This window comes from Protomyctophum bolini, assembly GCF_963924005.1.
Source record: "Protomyctophum bolini genome assembly, chromosome: 9".
Taxonomy (NCBI): Eukaryota; Metazoa; Chordata; class Actinopteri; order Myctophiformes; family Myctophidae; genus Protomyctophum; species Protomyctophum bolini.
The window spans coordinates 29,999,102-30,017,507 of record NC_137870.1 but is presented as its reverse complement, the minus strand read 5'-3'; the positions used below and the strand labels follow the sequence as shown (position 1 = coordinate 30,017,507).

Genomic DNA, 18,406 nt, shown 5'->3' with positions numbered 1-18,406 from the left:
GTGAAGAAAGTTAAAAGAAAGGCTCAAGCTGAAAACCAGGCTGATCCGGTGTGTCTCAAGAGCGGACACATATAACTGAATAAAGGACCAACTTTTGGAGCCTTTATTTTTATCACAGCAGGGTGCAAAGCACAGAGAAATGCAGACAAGCATAGAAAAACGCTTTGTACCCTGTGATCATTTTTGATGTGATGAGTTTCACCAGCACCTTTCTTTATTCTATTGTATGTACTGAATATGTGCAGTAGGCTTATGGGCTTTATAAAATATTGTACTACTCCTTTAAAATGGGTAAATAATAATTGAGAAATAACAACTCCTGAAAGACACGATCAGCTCTAATATCATGTATATAATGAATGGTTAATTTCACATTACATACTGTAGATATTGATAAAAGTACATAGTATATATTTATTATACTGTACATCATATACATACATACATCATCGGTGGAAGCCTGCTGTTGTATGCTGCATGGACATTTTAATTTTGAGGATATACCTGTACTGTAATCTTGGTCAAAATGCAGGACAACAATGGCAAAAAACAGTAACTATGAAAGGAACTGAGACATGTAACAAACTATGTTACAGTACGAAGGGATAAACAAATAACCCAAAATAAAATAACAAATATGTAGTTGTACAGTCACATACTGAACTGTGTATGTGACATTCAGTTTCCCCAGCCACCATTAATGAATGTACTATAACTTAGTGTAAACGTCATGCCTTTTCATTTTGGGACCCATGCTGTAGAAAAACATTTTAATTTGAGATTATGTGGCAGCTAAACATGAGTTTGGGGGTTTCATGAGGCTTTTAACGGCAATGTAATTATTATGTCTGTAAACACTGGTATACAACAGGGCTACAAGTGTAATGGGTTAAAAACAAATAAAAAATAATATTTTCCATCTACAATTCAAACTTCTTAAAACATGTTTGAAGAGTAGATACTAGTCAAATGAATTCTGGATTGTATCATTAAGTTAGAGACAATTACCCCTCTAAGCTTGTAAACAGTAAACTGACCATCCAGGTGACAATGCCCTGAAATGTTAAAGATAATGATTTAAACCACAATATTACAAATAATAAATGCATGTGCAAAGTTGCCCATGGATTGCTCCACAAAAGGATAGTTTACATAAATAATAAGTGTACGGTACATTGTGCTACAGTACCTAAATTAATAACAAATATGATTTTGTGGGAAAACAAATGCTAAATACAGCTTGCACTGTAGCTGAACCATCATATGAAAAATGAGTGACATTGAAAAACACCACAAACCCCTTACCACTTGCCTTTCGTCATCCTACAGTATAGTTCTGGTTGAATGCTATGGAAGGCCGTTTATACAAAAACGTCTGTCGGCGCGAAGACGCTTTTACGTCTGTACACATTACGCCTACAGACGTTTTTGTATAAACGGCCTTCCATAGAATGCCACCTAATAATCATCCAACTACTGCTACTGTGCAATGGCCAGTTCCTCTCTGTACCTGTACCACTGTACAGCTGAAAAGTAGGTACCCTTATTGTTCCTCCAGCCAGGATGGCTTGTCTGAACCTGGCGGTTTTAACTTCACATTGAACTGTATAAGAGTTTGTTCCAATTGCTGCTGGTTGCCAGCAAAGTAAGCTGAGATAGCATTATGGAAGAGAAGCAGTTGTTTATGCATCACTTTGACCTAGAGGACAAAATGAAATGAAAGAAACAAACAAATGTTAAAGATAGAGCGAGAACGTAGCGCAGCTAACAAACAGGTCTGATCATCCAATTTGTTTATTTCCCCCTACATAACATTTCTTTGAATGGGTTCATTTCATTGCTTACTTTTATATTCTACATTGTAAGCAATAAGGTACACCCGCACACTGTGTATTTGCTCGGTACATGAGTATTGTCTTATTTAATGAAGCAACGTTTCGGTCCCACCGGACCTTCCTTAGGCAACAGGAGGGACCGAAACGTTGCTTTATTAAATAATACTCATGTACCGAGCAAATACACAGTGTGCGGGTGTACCTTATTGCTTTCATTGATGTCCACTGGCCTACGCACCTGTGCATACACCTAATTTATAGGTGTGCGAAAGTTTTCTCCTACATATTCTACATTGTGAAATAAAGATTATAATTTAAGTCAGTGGTCTGTCTGGTATGTACCCTTTTTGGTTACAGTATATTCTGAAGCATTTCTACATTATAAGTCAATCATTAAGATGCATTTCTTGTGTTATCTATTCACTATTTTAGACAATATCGCTTTACTACAAACCTTATTCTCCTCCAGAAATTTGAGTTTGATGGAGACATCACTACGGAGTCTTTCATATTTGTCTCTGTGGATCTGGTAATCATGTTGGGCCATGTCAATGCGCACCATGGTAGCGCCATCCCTCGGACCCAGGCTCAACTCCTCCAGATCTGAACGGTAGGCATCAAATTCAAGTCTACATAGAGATAGAGATAGAATGTGTCAGTCATGTACTCCCTATAATTTCCAAACATCAACACATTATGTGACTCTTTCTGATACAGAGACATGGCTGTCTCTCAACTGTTCAGGAGAGAAGAAAAACAGTTAGTTAATAGCACAGAGCAAACTATTCACATACTAGAGCAAGTCTGAAATAAATTGACATGTAAATATGAAATAAATGCTTAAACATGTAGCTACCATGTAATGTTAGTCCAGTCCACAGCACAGCACAGAAGTGAACCTTTCAAGCCTATTTTCTCAACTCGCTGTTTTCTACAAGACATTACTGTATAAGCCATATCTCAAAAACTGGTGGTCAAACTGAACAAACAATATGTCAATTTGAAGCTATGATTCCCTGCTTTCACAGAACATGAAAAAACAAAAATTTTAATAAATTGACTTAGCCTCATCTCAGAAACGGTCACATATACTTGTGATGTGTCCATGGAGCAGTCAAAATAACTGATCAAAATGTCATGCTATTTTACCTTGCATTCTCATAATGCTTGATGGTGATCAGAGTGTCCTCCATAGTTTTGTTAACCAGTGTGTTCACACTAGACACAAAGAAGTTGATGGCACTCAGCAGAGCCTCCCCATTCTTGCATAAGAGCTTTTGTGTTTCTGCATTGTATCCAAATTCATCCTGCCAACAAAGACAGAGGGTTTACCTGCTACAGTAATAACATCTGCAGTTCAAATCAAAAATGAACCTAAAGAAACAATTACCTGCAGCTCTGGAGATTTCTGGCTGAGCTCTGCAAAGGTATCTCCTAAAGCCTGTTGTGTCTGCACCATGTTGTGAAAATGGTTGGTGAGTGCAGTGGTCAGTCTTAGTATGTTCTCATACTTGTCCTTGGTATCTCTCAACTGAGCCTCCAGTTCCAAGTCCACTGTTCGTGAGCCTCGGCCAAAGCGCTCTGAGAACATCTGCTTGGTACACTGGAATAGGATGGATTGATATGGACAATAAAATTACAATACACCCACTGTTTATTATGATAATAGCTTCAAAGAAATATAGGCTAGAAAATGTCTGCTTGAGTGATCAATGCATTTGTCAACTCGCATAACAATGACCAGTCTAGAAAGGTCATGGACTTGAAAAGGCTCTGGCAGTTCGATATCAAGTATGTTTGATTGATAAAACAGCACGTGGTACAGTAAGACATTAAGGCTAAAATGATAACACAAAAAGTGCTGGGGACTTCTAAACGACAGCAGTGAATGACAACTCACTGAATTTACATTTACACCATTCATGTGTCGCTAATGACTTCTTCATGTTAGAATAAAGTACTTTACAGAGTCGAACGTAATCGACGCAAGAAGCCCTACGCAATGGAGGGTGAGAGAAATGTATCTCCTTGCGTCACGTCAGTTACGTAATCCGTCGGACTAGGAGTGAATCCCAATCCGACGGAGCACAATACACAAGGAACATTCCTTGACGCAAGCAGAGCAAAAGTACCCCTGGCGTCCTTTGGCAGCAGAGAGCAAGAAGACTTTTCCTCCTCTGCTCGACCCCTCTTATTGAAAGAGGATGACACTTCCGCCAGCACACTGAGTTGTAAACGTAAACACGATCGGCATGGACAGATCACATTGGAAGTTAAACAGGACAACCTGACATCATCGTTGGCGCGGGCGGTATTGAAATGCCTGCGGGTGGGCTGTCAAGATAAAACCAGCGGGCCCCCGCTTATATAGCCTACACTTTAGCATAATATGAAAGTCTGATGAGAACGTATAATTTCTCTACTGTGCTGGACAAGCACCGTGGAGAATGTCTCACTCACACTCTCTAACAGACATCATCAGGCAGCTCCCAAAGCGGCTGCACCTGTCAATCATTAGTAGGCTAATCACTCTGTGAGAAGTGCGTGTATAGAGTTCCTTTTCCCCACAAAAACAGACATTTTCGCTTCTAAACCCCTTGTTGCTTGTTGTGTGTCACTCAGCAAATACATTTGCAACAGAAACAGAACACAAAGATGAGTATTTGTTTTTTAACACGCAGCATCTCTCTCTCTCTCTGGCTTTTTGTTAGAGCTTTTGGACAATGGCTTCTGTTTTGTGCTCATTTGACTGCTTTTGTTTTTAAATTGAAATTGGTTGCGCTGTCTGTTTTGTTTCTTTATACTCATGTGATTTTTGCTTTTGTGATTTGCGTTGTGAAGCACTTTGTAAACTTGCTTTTGAAAGGTGCTATATAAATAAAGTTTATTATTATTATTATTATTCAAACTGCTGTCTATATACACTGTACTGTATATTATACAGTATACACTAGTACACTAGTCTGGTTACATTAACAGGTTGCAGAGTTCTAGAAGTCATTGCACAATTACCTTGTAAGTGTTGATGCCCCATTTCTTTACGCTGTCCATCTTCTCCACTGCCACACCCCGAGAAACCTCCTCAGATGCCAAGGAGGAACTGCTAGTGCTATGGTGCATGGACCCTTTAACAAAATCAAAAGCGAAATGGTTAAGTGGGTTTTCAAGACCACTACTTAAGTTCATCATACAAATGTTGTGATTATGATGATAATGAGAAAGGATAATGAGGACATGATGCCGAGCCCAATGATACCTCCTGCCGGATACTGGTCCGTTTGTTTGGCATTTTGGTTGGCCACAGACTGGCTCTGAGGGATATTACAAACTCCCCTGGCTTTCATGCGGATGTCTGAAACAAACATGGGAATGATAGACAGTGAGGCTAAAGAGAATGTGAGAGTTTGGGGGTGAATTGCAATGTTACAAAGCAGAGTACAAATGAAATTAAAAGAGGGTGACAGATAAGAAGAGTGGTGAATATACTGTGGATGTAAAATAGATTGGTGCTAGAAAAGGCTTTGAGATAATGCACCATGCAAGTTACTCATGCAGAATGCAATAAATAAGTGAATGAATAAAACAGTTAATGAAAAATGGATGTCATGGGTTAGGTTACGAATAACACAGTGGTATAATTATTATATATAATGTTCACTAAATGTGCTTTTTCCAGTGCAAAAGAGTCCATTAATATTAAAAACATTCACAAACAACACTTAACATAACATTCTTGCAATAAGAGGTCAACACATCCCTTATTTTGAAATCAGTCAAATCCAAGTTGCTTGTGGCCACTGGAGAGACTTTAAGAGTTAAAGACAGAACAGGCAAAGACCGCTGACGATTCCCTTGGTCAAGCAATAGCAAACGCCTACGAAAAAGAAAAAAATAGAAAAGATGCAAAAGGACCAGCCCAATTAGGTTAGATTTAATAACTTAGAGATAGAGGCTTGTCACAGCCACCTGGTCCTGAGGCAGGGGTTCGCCTTCTGTCCAAATACTCTGGGTTGAAGTGAATTGCTGGCCCTAAGGGATATGGAGGATTGTAAAAACTGCATAATATGACTAAAGGTCATTATCCCCGGCACACACACACGACCACACACACACGACCACACACACACACACACACACACACACACACACACACACACACACACACACACACACACACACACACACACACACACACACACACACACACACACACACACACACACACACACACACACACACACACACACACACACACACACACACACACACACACACACACACACACACACACACACACACACACACACACACACACACACACACACACACACACACACACACACACACACACACACAATGCTGAAATGTTTGGGATGAGGCAACAGTACCTTTGATGGTGCTGGTAGGAATGATGCCCCCTGCTGGTCCTCCGTAACCTCCTGAGACGATGTTGGTTTCATTCATGTTGGGCCCAGACACCATCACCTGCTGCAAGTCCTAGTGGATTAAAACACATTTGCAATAACAACCAGCGACTTCTCAATCCTCCAATATACTTCAGAGATTGACTTCAGATATAAACAAAAAATCACACCCGTGTGAAGTGAGGGGCGCTAATATATTAAAGTCTAATTTATGATGATTAGGTGATGTAATGAATGTAATCAAACGGTGCCAACACAAACATTAAACGCCACAATAAAGAACCAATATGACGTAATGATGATTGTCAATGGCATTTTTAAAACAAACTGGGGGCGCCCCTCAAAAATATGATAGAATGAACAATACCGAACTGGTATACAGGATCAGTAGTTGGCTAGATTAATATATGTATATATTGGTAGGTCAGGATAACCATGGAGTTACCTCTTTTTATAGGCCTACTAGCCTTGTTTTGACATATAGATATCTAGGGTGCATGGAGATCATCAGAAGATAAAATAAATAATAAAATGATATCCGATATAATGATAGACATTATATTAAAAGGCAAATAAATAACCCACCGTAAAACATGAACCCAAGCATATAAACTACATATTATAATGTAGCCTATATTAAAACAAGTTTAGTTGAACTCATTAAAATACACAATTAGCCTTAATACCTTTCACTATAAGGATACAATCATGTAATACATTGTGTATAACTACAGGTCCAAACGTAATGTTGTAAGTTGTAACACACATTCCCTACCTTTTCATCTAAGCTCCACTGAATCTGTGCAGCCTGTGTGAGGAAAGACAACATGTGAAGGCCATCTAATAAAATAGATTTGTAGTAAACAGGAGCAAAAATATTCCTTCTTTCCGAATTAGTGATATGATCACAGAAATCATCCTTGCATGGTGGTGTGGGCCTGGGCCTATATGATGTTAGCTTGACTCAAATCCAATCAAGGTCCAATCTCCAGATTGACATGTCACTAGATGAACATGTCGATAGATGCCTTCGTCATGTCAGTTGTCAATTGGCCTACTCGTTTAATATGGGGCATGGAATAAATAAGATAAACGCGACTCACCTGCTCCAAGCTGTCATCTTCTTGCAAGGTCCCTGTATCTCCATTGCTATTAATGGGGATTTCCATTGTAGCAGCCTTACTCATGACATTGTCTGCCATAATGACAATTCTACTAAACAAGATTAACCGTTTTTACTGTCGCATGGGTGTGCGAGCTAGGACTTCCTGACCCACAGTCAACACGCCAAAAACAGCTTGCTTGTTTCTTTTGATGCTACCGATTATCTTCCGATGCTGATGTGGCTACTGCTTGGCGGTTAGCTATATGCAGGGATAATAGTAGAAGCCAAAATTAAACACGAACGAATTGTCTATGCAGAAATATTTTCTTGAATGCGACCAATTGATAAAGACGTAAGCTTAAATGTCATTTGTTAGATTCATGGTTGTCGCTGTGCGTTTACTATTATATCTGCTTCCATTCCTGCCAGGTTTCTTCGATAAGAAAATCTCTGCATCCAAGAGTACCTGCTATATGGCCACTTCAAAATAAATGTTTATTTCAAACGACATAAGAAAACATAACACAGTGTGGACTGTGGTCGAAACAAAAATAAAAGATGAGGAATAAAACAGTTCCAAGGTTATTAATGTATTTATTAATTGTTACGATGGCCATAAATACCGGCAGAATTGCGCAACTACAGCTAGTAAAATATGGGTGCGGTATTATTTTGAAGGAGAAAATGTTTCACGTAGCTCTCATCGCTGGCCCAAGGCAGACAGAGAAACGACATTGAGAGGACAGGAAACTGTACGCTCGAGCGCTGTTCATTCAACCTGGAGACTGAACAGACTGGAGTGACAAACTGGGAAGACGGCGCAAACATCAGCAATTATTTTAGGCATGTGTGCAACATGACAACTGTTTGTAAGTATTGTACAGTGACAACTAAAGTCTCTGTAATGTTTATGTTGTACTATTAATTTACTAAAGGGATTTAAGATAATTTAAACTGGGCTGTTGCCTGCCCTGAGTCCAGTGCATTCTGACAACTTCCGGTCCAGGACAGAAGCCGCCAATGCCATTGGACCCGACTGGCCCGGACTGGCCCCATGAAGTGAACGGAGTTGTCGCTCTGTCTCTGGCCCAACTGCCCAAGGTAAAGCTCCGTCGCCGGAATTAGCAAATCTACAAGCTCACGATGCGTTACATCGCGACGCGTTGTGAACTTGCAGATCTGCTTTTTTGTGGTGCGCGACACCGTCGCACGAAGAAGCAAAGGGCCACTCTTCCACGTCGTACACTGCTGACGTAGCATAATCCAGACCCTGGCCTAAACTGTAGTAGTAGGCTAGTAGCTCCGTTTGTAACCTCTAGTCTACGCTGCTGCACTTATAGCTCCGAGGCGCAGCATGACCTGAACCTTTAAAGAGCCTAAATCAACCTAAGAGCTGTACAAAGACAAAAGTTACCTTAGTTCTGTTTACCATGCTGTATTAGCTCACATGAAGCATAGGATCCATATGGCACATTCAAATACCAAAAGTAAATATGCTTTGATTGAATATTTTATTTAAAAAGATTAGCAGCAGCCTACTGTAGGTATACAGTCAAAGACTCAAAGCTATATATATGTATGCTAAAAGGATAACACAAGTTTGTTTCCATTGTGGCCCATTAATGAAATGCATGAAAAGCCAGAGTCCTGCTCGCTCACTTCCCACATTCACACACCAATGGTGGCAACTGGCAAGCTCACACTGACCAACTCATTGGAGGCAATGTAGGGTTCAGTGGACAGCCCGGACAGGAGCTGGGATTCGAACCGCCGACCCAGGGATCATTGGATGACCTGCTCTACCTCCTGAGCCACAGGCACAGCCACATAACCAATTCATCAGTCTACTACAGTACTATACTATAGCCTACTACAATAACAATGTACATATTGTAGCCTATTACATAACAGTAAAAGCCCCAGTAGCAGAAATGTTGTCTGTTTGTCTTCTATACATTTTAAAAGCATTTTTGCATTTTAAAAAAATCAGAAAATAAAAGGTTGTTGATTTAGGTAAATTTCACAATAAAGCATGTATAAAATACTGCTCACCAAGGGATGTCGGGATAGTACAGAATATTTTTGAGTTCTATACAGATTTGTAAAAGTCACCAATAGGCCTAAATATATAGTCAAATACTTGTATTACCACTAATAACTCTACAAAATGATAAGTGTGTTAAAAATAACTAGCCTTCGAAATATCATATTATGATTTTCTTTGTAGTCAGTGTTGTTTCAGTAGCCTGGAAAGAGGTAGAGGTGTTTTGTCAACGTGCATCTTTCTTTGGTGGGCATCTGTTTTCTTTTTTCAAATTCCTCAAAGCGGTTCATGACCTGTGTGATTAAAACATTATTATGAAAGTTACAATATTTTGACTGTAGGTATTAAACACAGCAGGTGTTACATGCATTTATGATCAATTATCGATCATCCTTGCTGGTAGATTGCTTTTGGATCACAATGCAAATTGGTAAAACTGTAGTCATTTGAAACACTTGCCTTCCTGAACAGTTCCTCAATGTGATCCTCCAGCGCAAACGTGTTGAATATCTCAACGATGTACTGGATAAGAAAGGATCCATCTTCTGTATTTCTATATGAAAGAGTATCTGCAGGATATAATAAGAGAATGCACATAAATGTATTATCATTTAAGTATCTTATCTATCAAGTTATATTAATAATAAAGACTAAAGAAGATTTTGTCTCCCCTATAAGTAAGTAAGTATGTTAATATACACTCACGTGGGGTGCAGGAAAGGAGGGCGATAAAGTCCTTTTCTTTGTGCACCCGGAAAGCATCATCCTCTATGCCTTCTGTGTCATTCGGAGGGTTAAAGGGTGACTGGTAAGCATCTGCACCAACACCATCATGTACAATCGTCTTACCTTCCACCTCTGAAACAATCACAACATTGGCCAGGACAATTTAGGAGAACATTTTTAAGTCCCCTTGTGTCTATCTATGTCTGAAAAAGTATGGGAATTCCTATGACAACTAGAGCATCACCTCCTCTGCAGGCCTGGATGATGATAACCTTGGGTTTATCTCGCAGAGCCGGACAGTTCTCTGTGTTCAGGTGGGTGTAGATATTTTCAATGGGGAACTCTGCCTGATTTTTCTCTGTCCAGTCGACGCCTAAGATGACTCCTAACTTCCCATGAGACATGATGATGACAAAAACACTGTCTGTGTTGGAGAGACGTGGATCTTGTGAAAACTTCTTGATAGCTGAGTCAATTGCCTGTAACAAAAAAGTCAGACATAAGTAGTCTAGGCTAAATCCCTCACTAAATTACATTAAGTCAATCACTCACTACATCACATTCAATTAGTCACTCACTACACCAAGTAACTGGAGAAAATCCCTTCCCGTGTTAAGCCTACAGTACCTGCGCGCTGAGATTTCTATGTTGTTCCACTTCGTATCCCAATGCTTTGAGCAACGTCCACATGTTCACCTCATCTTTCTGAGCACCATTCCTTTTCATCCCAGGTAACTTAAACTCCACATTAGTGATTAATAAGGCCAGGCGATTCCTATTGGACTTCTCATGCATACGGTACATCTGTGAAGAAACCTATTATAGGCAGCACATTAGAATCATTCATCAAAGTGTTTCAAAAACTAATATAATAATATTCTGAACAGGATAGTACTAGAGTTTAAACTACAGTTTGTGACATAACAATTCAAGTATCCCTCTTTGATCCACATTTGTGAAACCATAATATATTGTGACAATATGCTTTCACAAACATAATATAGAGTGCACATGCAACTATGCAATTAGAAATGAGATAAATTGAAGATCCTGCATAGGGCCTCTTTTGTGAGTACAACCCAGTAAGTATAAGCATAGCTTGCATCTCGTGCATTATGCATTTATTTAATCTATTTCAGAAGACATGAGACGTCTGGTACAGCTTTTAAAATTGTATTAGTATTATTCATTATTAATGTATTATCAATTACTTACCTTTGGGTTATTTAGTTGAGCCTTCACAAATGCACCAGTACAGGGTCTGAGCGTGAGGGACATTTCACAAGCCTTTGCCTCCTCCTGGGACAATGGGGGCACAGCTGGAAAACCCAAAGTATATAATCAGTGGCTACTAGTACTTGTGTAGTGTACAGTACAGTAGACTAGAGACCTGATTACAAAGATGCAATGCTTGCATTTAAGTGAAAAGCATACATGTTCTCTTGGTAAAATGCAATCGGGACAGTGGCTGTCTACTGAAAGACCTGAACTGACCTGCATTAGAAGGGATAGACACTGGAGCAGCTTGGACTCCGTTTGATGTGAACTGACCTGTCTGGGCTGGTTGCTCTGAGGGCAGACCCAGTTCAAAGTATAGTGCAGAATCTCTCTCCTCAAGATTAGTGATCAGTACGTTAGAAGCCTTGTCTCCTTTCTTCGTAATAATGTCTACGAGATAACGTGCCTTGTCAGTTCTGGTATTGTTCTCCTCAAGTACTGCTTCTTTCTCTCCATCGTTCAACACCTTAGCATCCAAGAGGTCATCCAGGAGCTGCTTGAGTAATGGAAGTGATATTTTCTCTACAAATGCACGCCGAATCTTGGTAAGCTTATCTAGGAGAGAGAGACAGATAAAAGCACCACAGGTGAACAAGGCACAAAACAACCCATATGTGTAAAAAGAAAATATTAACGTAATATAGGGCTTTCACTTCTAGTGATTTTTACTAGTTGACTATTTTTTTTAATGATATTTGTACATTTCAAAATTGTGTACATTGGTGACTATAATATAGCATTCTAGCTGATCTTGAGGCCTACAAAAAAAAAGAAAACGTATCAACTAGTCCACTAGCTGGGTTTCCCAAAGAAATGTTGTGTTGCACGTAGCTTGAACACACCCCTCTAGGCCGCAAACAGAAGCAATATTTTCCGGGAATCTGGCCGACGCGGCAATCTGCCGCGTGGGTGGAGTTTCATTTCCATCCACCAGCTGTCTAAAAACCCGGAAGAGACCCCCGGCAGACAGCTTCTTTTGTCCGCGCATGGAATCTTAGGTGTGCTGCCTAAAGGCCTATTCATAGTCTGGATTTTCGGTGGTGAGGTGACCACCGCTCCGGTGGTGAGCTGACCACCGGAGCTGAAATAACGTTGAGCCGTGGTGAGTAAAAACAGAGAGAAGGGCTGGAGCGGTGGCGGTGGTTTGCTCTTCACCGCGGCTTGTGACATCATGTTGTAGTTCGGTGGTCACCTAACCACCGACAATCCAGACTATGTATGTAGAAATAGACAACCTATAGACTATAGCACAGCCATACCAGTCCTCATTGCGCATGTAAGGCCTCCTGCATGAATACATTTAGAAGCAAGCCTGTTTCCCTAAAGCCTCTTTAGCCTACACACACCTCTCGACATGTGGCAGTAGAAAAACCATTCGCATGTGTGATGTGAGTGGTGACTTTCTTCATCTCATTTAAATATAAGAACAACAAGACAATTAAGAGTGAATAGAGCCTACTGTCAGCTGTCCAGCAGTCCAAATATTATTAAATTAAATTTCAGAGGCGAAGTGATGTCGGCACGGTAAATGTAGGCCTATATGGAAACACTACTGTCCCATTGTGCAAGTGAATTAAATTGAATAACATTCGATTGTGGGTTAATAAATATAGGCCTAGACAATGGGAGGGTATTGTGCAGTCAAAGTTACCAATACAAGCTAGTTAATTCGGTATGGTAGGCTTTTGATTGATTGATTGAAATATTTATTAACAGTTTGCAGAATTACAGTACATTTCAAGCACAACTCAATACAAAGACTGTTAACTTTGAGTGGACGACCCAATAAAGCATTACACTTGTTTACATTTACAATTAAAGGTATATTCAGTGATTTCACTTAATTCAAATATCACTTATTTTTTTGTTTTGTTGTGATAATCCTCTCTACTATAAAGTGTGCTGACCATATAAGGAGTTCCTCCCTGTCCCCAGTTAACCCCTGGGGGTCAAAAAACCTTAGGTTTCGTTTTTGGTTCTCTATCCTGATTGGATAAAAGCTTGGGTCCAAAGGCAAAAAACGAAACCTAAGGTTTTTTGAGTGAAATCACTGAATATACCTTTAAGAGGGTCCACCTTGTTCAAATCATCAAAACATTTAGAGACGTACAAATAGACACTTCTATATAGCCAAAAAGAACAGAACAGGAATTCATCATAAAGGAGGGGGAAAAAGGGAAAAGAAACATATACAGTGAGGGGAAAAGGGGGGTGGGGGGGGGGATTCAGATTTTTACGGGGGCCAGTTTCGAATTGCAGCTGTCTGTAGGTGCGCTTTGAGAGCGGTTTTGAAGGAGTCAAGGGATTTGCATGTCTGGTGGCATAGGAGCGAAAATAATTGAGTCCCTTGTTTGTGCCGAATCTGGGTTGCACATGGTTTGTTGCACTCGCTCTGGTGTTGTGGGTGTGGACTTCGTTAACATTAAGGAAGTATTTAGACAGGTACATGGGTATCTTGGTGATGTATCGAATCTTGTGGACCAGACCCATTGCAAGATGCTGTACTCTGTCATCGACCCTAATCCATTCCAGCCTGTCAAAGTGGGCAGGGGTGAGGTGGGTTCGGGGGGTGAGGCCAAGTAGGAGCCTGACCAGTTTGTTTTGGGAAGTCTGGAGCCTTGTTTTAAGGGCCTTTGAGATGCTGTGGTACCAAGAGGTGCATGCATAGTCAAAGAAACCTTGTACGAGGGCTCCTGTTAGGGTCTTCAAGGTGTTTTTGTTGACCAGTGAGGAGATCCTGTAAAGGAATCTTGTTCTTTGGTTGACTTTTTTGATTACGTTGGTGGCCATTGTGGCAGTTCAGCCTGCCACTGAGACTGAATGCCTAAAGTTTGAATTATTATTTATTGTGTATGTTGCAGAGAATTATATTATTTTGGGATGTGTACATATATGGGTTGATGCTTGATTGCTAATTGCTTGTCTCCATAGTAGGGAGCAACTATCAGCTGTGGGGTGTGGGGAACATACCAACAGTATGAGGGTTTGTTTAGAGCACCCTGCTATGTATAATAATAATATGTGTTGTCCCTGGACATTATGAAGTACTGGTATAATTGTGGAATCAATTCAGGGTGGTATGTTCCAGTGGGAGGGGCTTAACCTTTATATGTAGGGAGGCCTCCCACTACCTGGCAGTCAAAGTAGGACTGTGGACTAGGTGGAAGGAGCTAGGGCCACCTGTCCAGTATCACTGTAAATACTTTTGTTTTGGTGAATACAGACGAACAGCATCTCTGCATGACTGCCTGGAGGTTATTTCTATATATTTTTCCGGTTTTCATACTAGGCAAGTGTGACAGCCATTTTATCACCGGAAAGATTAACCTCCAGGATGGAACCTAGGTAGGTAATTTAAATATTTTCATGTGATAATATTGTCACCCACTCTAACCAAGAAGCCAGATCTGCCTTGCTGAGATTACCATTTGATCCAAAGAGAATGGATTCAGTTTTTCCCAGGTGTAAAGATAGTTTGTTATCAGCAAGCCAGGTGCATATTACCGAGTTCAGAGCTGAGGGCCTTTTCAACCTGCAGTTTGTTCCTGTCCGAGACTAGCGGTGCTGAGTCATCTGTGAACAGGAACAAGTTGCAGTCACTAGCTGATGTCATGTCGTTTACATATATTAGGAACAGTAAAGCCCCTAGTATGCTTCCTTGTGGAACGCCACAGCTCAATGGGAGGGGGGGGGGGGGACAGTTTTCCGTTCACCTCCACCATCTGTTCTCTCCCCTCCAGGTAGGATTGCATCCAGCTCACTGATGTGCTATCAAAATCAATTGCTTTTAGTTTGTTAACCAGTATGGAGTGGTTCACTGGAGGCCGCCGCCTCAGGCCTACCATACCAGGCCTTAGCTCTGATCCATAGCCTTAACCAGGCCTCAGGCCAACCATTGCGTGGCACATATGCACGGAATATCTATGTTCACAGTGAAAGGGTGTGTTGTTGAGAGGAACCACACGCATACTCACTATGCATATTTCCTTTGGGAAACCCAGGCAATCTATATTGGCATTTAAGGAGCATGATAGAGTGGTGGGGCACTCAACTGAATTTGTATAATCCCATGAATTCTGGGATATTAAGCATTAGGCTAGCTAAAGCCAAGGTAACTTATCTATGGACTCCTTGTGATAGGGCAGTCTGAAAATTACTTTTCCCCAAAAAATATTTTGAGCTGAGAAATCATGCAAATTGTCTGTCTGTGTCTATTCTGGAAACATTTTGTTGAGGCAAAATTGTGGCCTAATTATTTCCCCCATTCTTATTATTATCATTATTCAAACAGCAGAATGGTGACCCAAGGGCGAGGTTATACGTGAAAGTGAAACTAAAAAAAGTTGAGAGTAAACCAACGATTTTGTTTAAAATCTGTCCTTTGTGTAAACAATAAACAGGTATAATCACATAAAAGTGCAGGCGTATTTTTCCAGCATGATTTTTACCTAATTTTATGTAACATATAACATATAGGCTACTGTATGTTTGCGCTGCATGTCGGCTTTGCAATGTAATTAAATCTAGTCTTACCTGCCATGATCTTCTACAGTAGGCCTACTGTCTGTCTGTACAACCTTGTTGCGTCGTTTTTACTTACAATCTTCTCAAACGTTTGGACAATTACTTAAAAATGCTGTAGTAACATACTAACATTATAGGTTATTGACAATGGTAAAGAAGAGACGCGCCCACTTCCTTTATATGGTTCCTTATTTGACTCCTTACTGTACGTAATTGCACAACCCTCCAACTTTTGCTTTTAGGGCTACAATGCCAATTAGCGCCACAAGGTGGTGCCTCCGGTCTAGTGGTGAAGTCTATGGGGGAAGTAGTCAAGAGTTGGTTGAGAGTAGACTGACATGCAGTCCTGACATTTGACTCCTGCACAAATGATTGATTTATTGATTGATTGACTGACTGACTGATTGAAAACGTTATTAACAGTTTGTAGAATAAGCACAGGACACTGTCACAGTTCAATACAAGGTCTGCTTAGGATGAATAAATAAAAAGAAAGCCCTACACTTGTTTCCATTGGGGTCCTCCATTTTCAATTATTCATCAGAACATTTAATGTCATACAAATATACAGTAGCCTACTATGCAAAAATAAAAACAGTTTAAATATAATTTAAACGGTTAGAACTTAGAAATCAAAAGAAAAAGATATAGCAGCAATCAGCGATAAGACAGGCCAAGCTATTATGATGAATTGAACATGGTGGACCCTATTGTAAACAAGTGTAATGCTTTATGGTGTTGTCCACAGTTAACAGTTTTGTATTGAGTTGTGCTTGAAATGTACTCTCTCACTAATTCTCCAATCTGTTAATAAAACAACAAATAAATGGGTGATCTAAGGTCAGAGGTCAAAAGTCAGAACACGCCAGTTGTTCGGCATGAGGAGACACTTTCCAAGTTTCATCAACTTTCATCATTTTTCGTTACCCGACTTGCATCATTCCTAGACCGGCTGATGCCCGGTCTAACAATAAAAATAACAATACTGTAATAATAACCTATCATTTATTTAACTTTGTTATGCTTTGCTTGGCTTTGCATGGTCTTGACCAACCACTTTTAAATTAATTAAACAGAGGGCTGACAGTGGTGTTGGCACCACCACTAGAAGAGACTGTGAGACCATTTAAATGCACATTTTGGCTAAATGTGCACAGAGAGTTCTCTAAATATCAACTCATATCTGAGACAGAAACAAACAATGGCTTATTGTGGCAAACCAGAATTGTCACATTTAACCTGACATGTACAATGTATTTCATTTCTCTACTAGTATTTTGTATAGGCCTACTGATAGTTTTTGTTACCAGCTTAGGGACCATATGCTATTTAAATTATCATTGTTGCTAAACTACATTTTATATTTTTATTCTGATGTTCAATATTTCAAAAATAAACCAATATACATGAATAAATAAATGTAAATTTCTGAATACTAAAAACATGTATTCATACCTTCAGACTCGTTCTCCTACTCACAGAGTTGGTGTGTGCAGAACACGGTGCTCTCTAGAGCTTGCACACTCTCTAATGTTCCATCTCTCTCATCACGCCAATCATCCAAATTCATTCTGCCACCTCACCCCTCGACGGAACCCGATGTTCCTCTTCCCTCATTATTTGAAACTCTCAGATCAGCACATCTCAGATCAGCTGAAAGAAAATGGCACAAAAGTGGCCAAACACACTCTCCTTTTTTTATTCACTCGACCTTTATTCTTGCCGTCTCTCCCATATAGCTAAGTCTACTTTTTCTGGCAAAAATCTACGGTTACGCCCTCATCCCTCTCTACTGAAGTTTTCATCAGAAGCAGCTTATGTAAGAAGTTCACCTAATTCCTCATCAAATACCTCATCAAATGCGTTAACCCCAACATCTCATGCATTCCATTTCTCCTCCATCTACAGACAAGGTCCTCCTGAAACTTGTGTCATCCATGAGATTGTTCAGCTCTCCCACAATATGAATTGTAGTCCAGCATCACTCTGTCTATCTTTAGAAAACTTGACTAGATTTGATTCTGTCCAGTATATAATTCAGTCAACTAACTCCTAGGCCTAGCATACTATAACTCCCTCCTTGCTGGTCTGCCTGCAAGGCATTCTCCATCTCTCTCTCTGCTGTCTAAAACTCAAGACCTGGCAACAAGAGTCAGACAATACCGTATTTATTTGTGAGTTGTTGCCTATTTAGATAGATGCTAGTTATGTCATCCAGATGTACACTGAGTATGTTGTTTACTTGTTGCTCCAGTGAATAGGCATGTTGCTATTCACTGCATGGTAAACTAACTTTGGTTTTTAAATAACTGAAGGTATTGTAGGCTTGGATTTTACAAACGTTTAAATGTACGTGCGTGGTAGGTATGAATACATGTTTTTAGAAGAAGTGGGGAAACGAGCCCAGGGCAGGGAACCAACCTCAGAAAAAAAGAACAATAACAAATGTACAGTTAAAGTTTCTCACCAA

At 40.0% G+C, this 18,406-nt stretch overlaps 2 protein-coding genes across 4 annotated transcripts; both read right to left on the bottom strand.

Annotated features, from left to right (window-relative positions):
- Positions 1 to 124: 124 nt before the first annotated feature.
- Positions 125 to 7,833, bottom strand: LOC308321672 (arfaptin-2-like). Of its 3 annotated transcripts, none has more exons than XM_080772728.1 (10): positions 7,363 to 7,833; positions 7,035 to 7,067; positions 6,224 to 6,332; positions 5,775 to 5,864; positions 5,092 to 5,187; positions 4,848 to 4,960; positions 3,226 to 3,438; positions 2,985 to 3,142; positions 2,290 to 2,464; positions 125 to 1,699 (listed from the first exon to the last, which is right to left on the bottom strand). In XM_080772728.1, the coding sequence occupies exons 1-10, from the start codon at positions 7,459 to 7,461 to the stop codon at positions 1,544 to 1,546; spliced, it is 1,242 nt and encodes a 413-aa protein (XP_080628854.1). In that variant the 5' UTR covers positions 7,462 to 7,833; the 3' UTR covers positions 125 to 1,543. The 3 variants fall into 3 exon arrangements, with proteins under 3 accessions (XP_080628854.1, XP_080628855.1, XP_080628856.1); XM_080772729.1 differs by having other exon boundaries at positions 5,802 to 5,864; XM_080772730.1 differs by lacking the exon at positions 5,775 to 5,864 and having other exon boundaries at positions 126 to 1,699.
- Positions 7,834 to 8,856: 1,023 nt separating this feature from the next.
- On the bottom strand, positions 8,857 to 15,967 carry LOC308320946 (caspase a-like). The gene is made up of 8 exons (XM_080771696.1): positions 15,946 to 15,967; positions 11,629 to 11,967; positions 11,350 to 11,453; positions 10,762 to 10,950; positions 10,379 to 10,613; positions 10,114 to 10,266; positions 9,868 to 9,977; positions 8,857 to 9,701 (listed from the first exon to the last, which is right to left on the bottom strand). The coding sequence occupies exons 1-8, from the start codon at positions 15,950 to 15,952 to the stop codon at positions 9,603 to 9,605; spliced, it is 1,236 nt and encodes a 411-aa protein (XP_080627822.1). The 5' UTR covers positions 15,953 to 15,967; the 3' UTR covers positions 8,857 to 9,602.
- Between the last annotated feature and the right edge of the window lie 2,439 nt (positions 15,968 to 18,406).

What these genes read in the sequence shown, in the direction of transcription:
- LOC308320946 (XM_080771696.1), bottom strand. An exon ending in ATAGAAATCTCAGCGCGCAG is followed by an intron (nt 10,614 to 10,761) that starts GTACTGTAGGCT and finishes TTTTTGTTACAG; the next exon opens with GCAATTGACTCAGCTATCAA. An exon ending in TTGAGGAACTGTTCAGGAAG is followed by an intron (nt 9,702 to 9,867) that starts GCAAGTGTTTCA and finishes TTAATCACACAG; the next exon opens with GTCATGAACCGCTTTGAGGA.
- LOC308321672 (XM_080772728.1), bottom strand. Translation starts at nt 7,461, where the DNA reads ATGGCAGACAATGTCATGAGTAAGGCTGCTACAATGGAAATCCCCATT. An exon ending in GGACCAGTATCCGGCAGGAG is followed by an intron (nt 4,961 to 5,091) that starts GTATCATTGGGC and finishes ATTTTGTTAAAG; the next exon opens with GGTCCATGCACCATAGCACT. An exon ending in AAGCATTATGAGAATGCAAG is followed by an intron (nt 2,465 to 2,984) that starts GTAAAATAGCAT and finishes ATCTCTATGTAG; the next exon opens with ACTTGAATTTGATGCCTACC.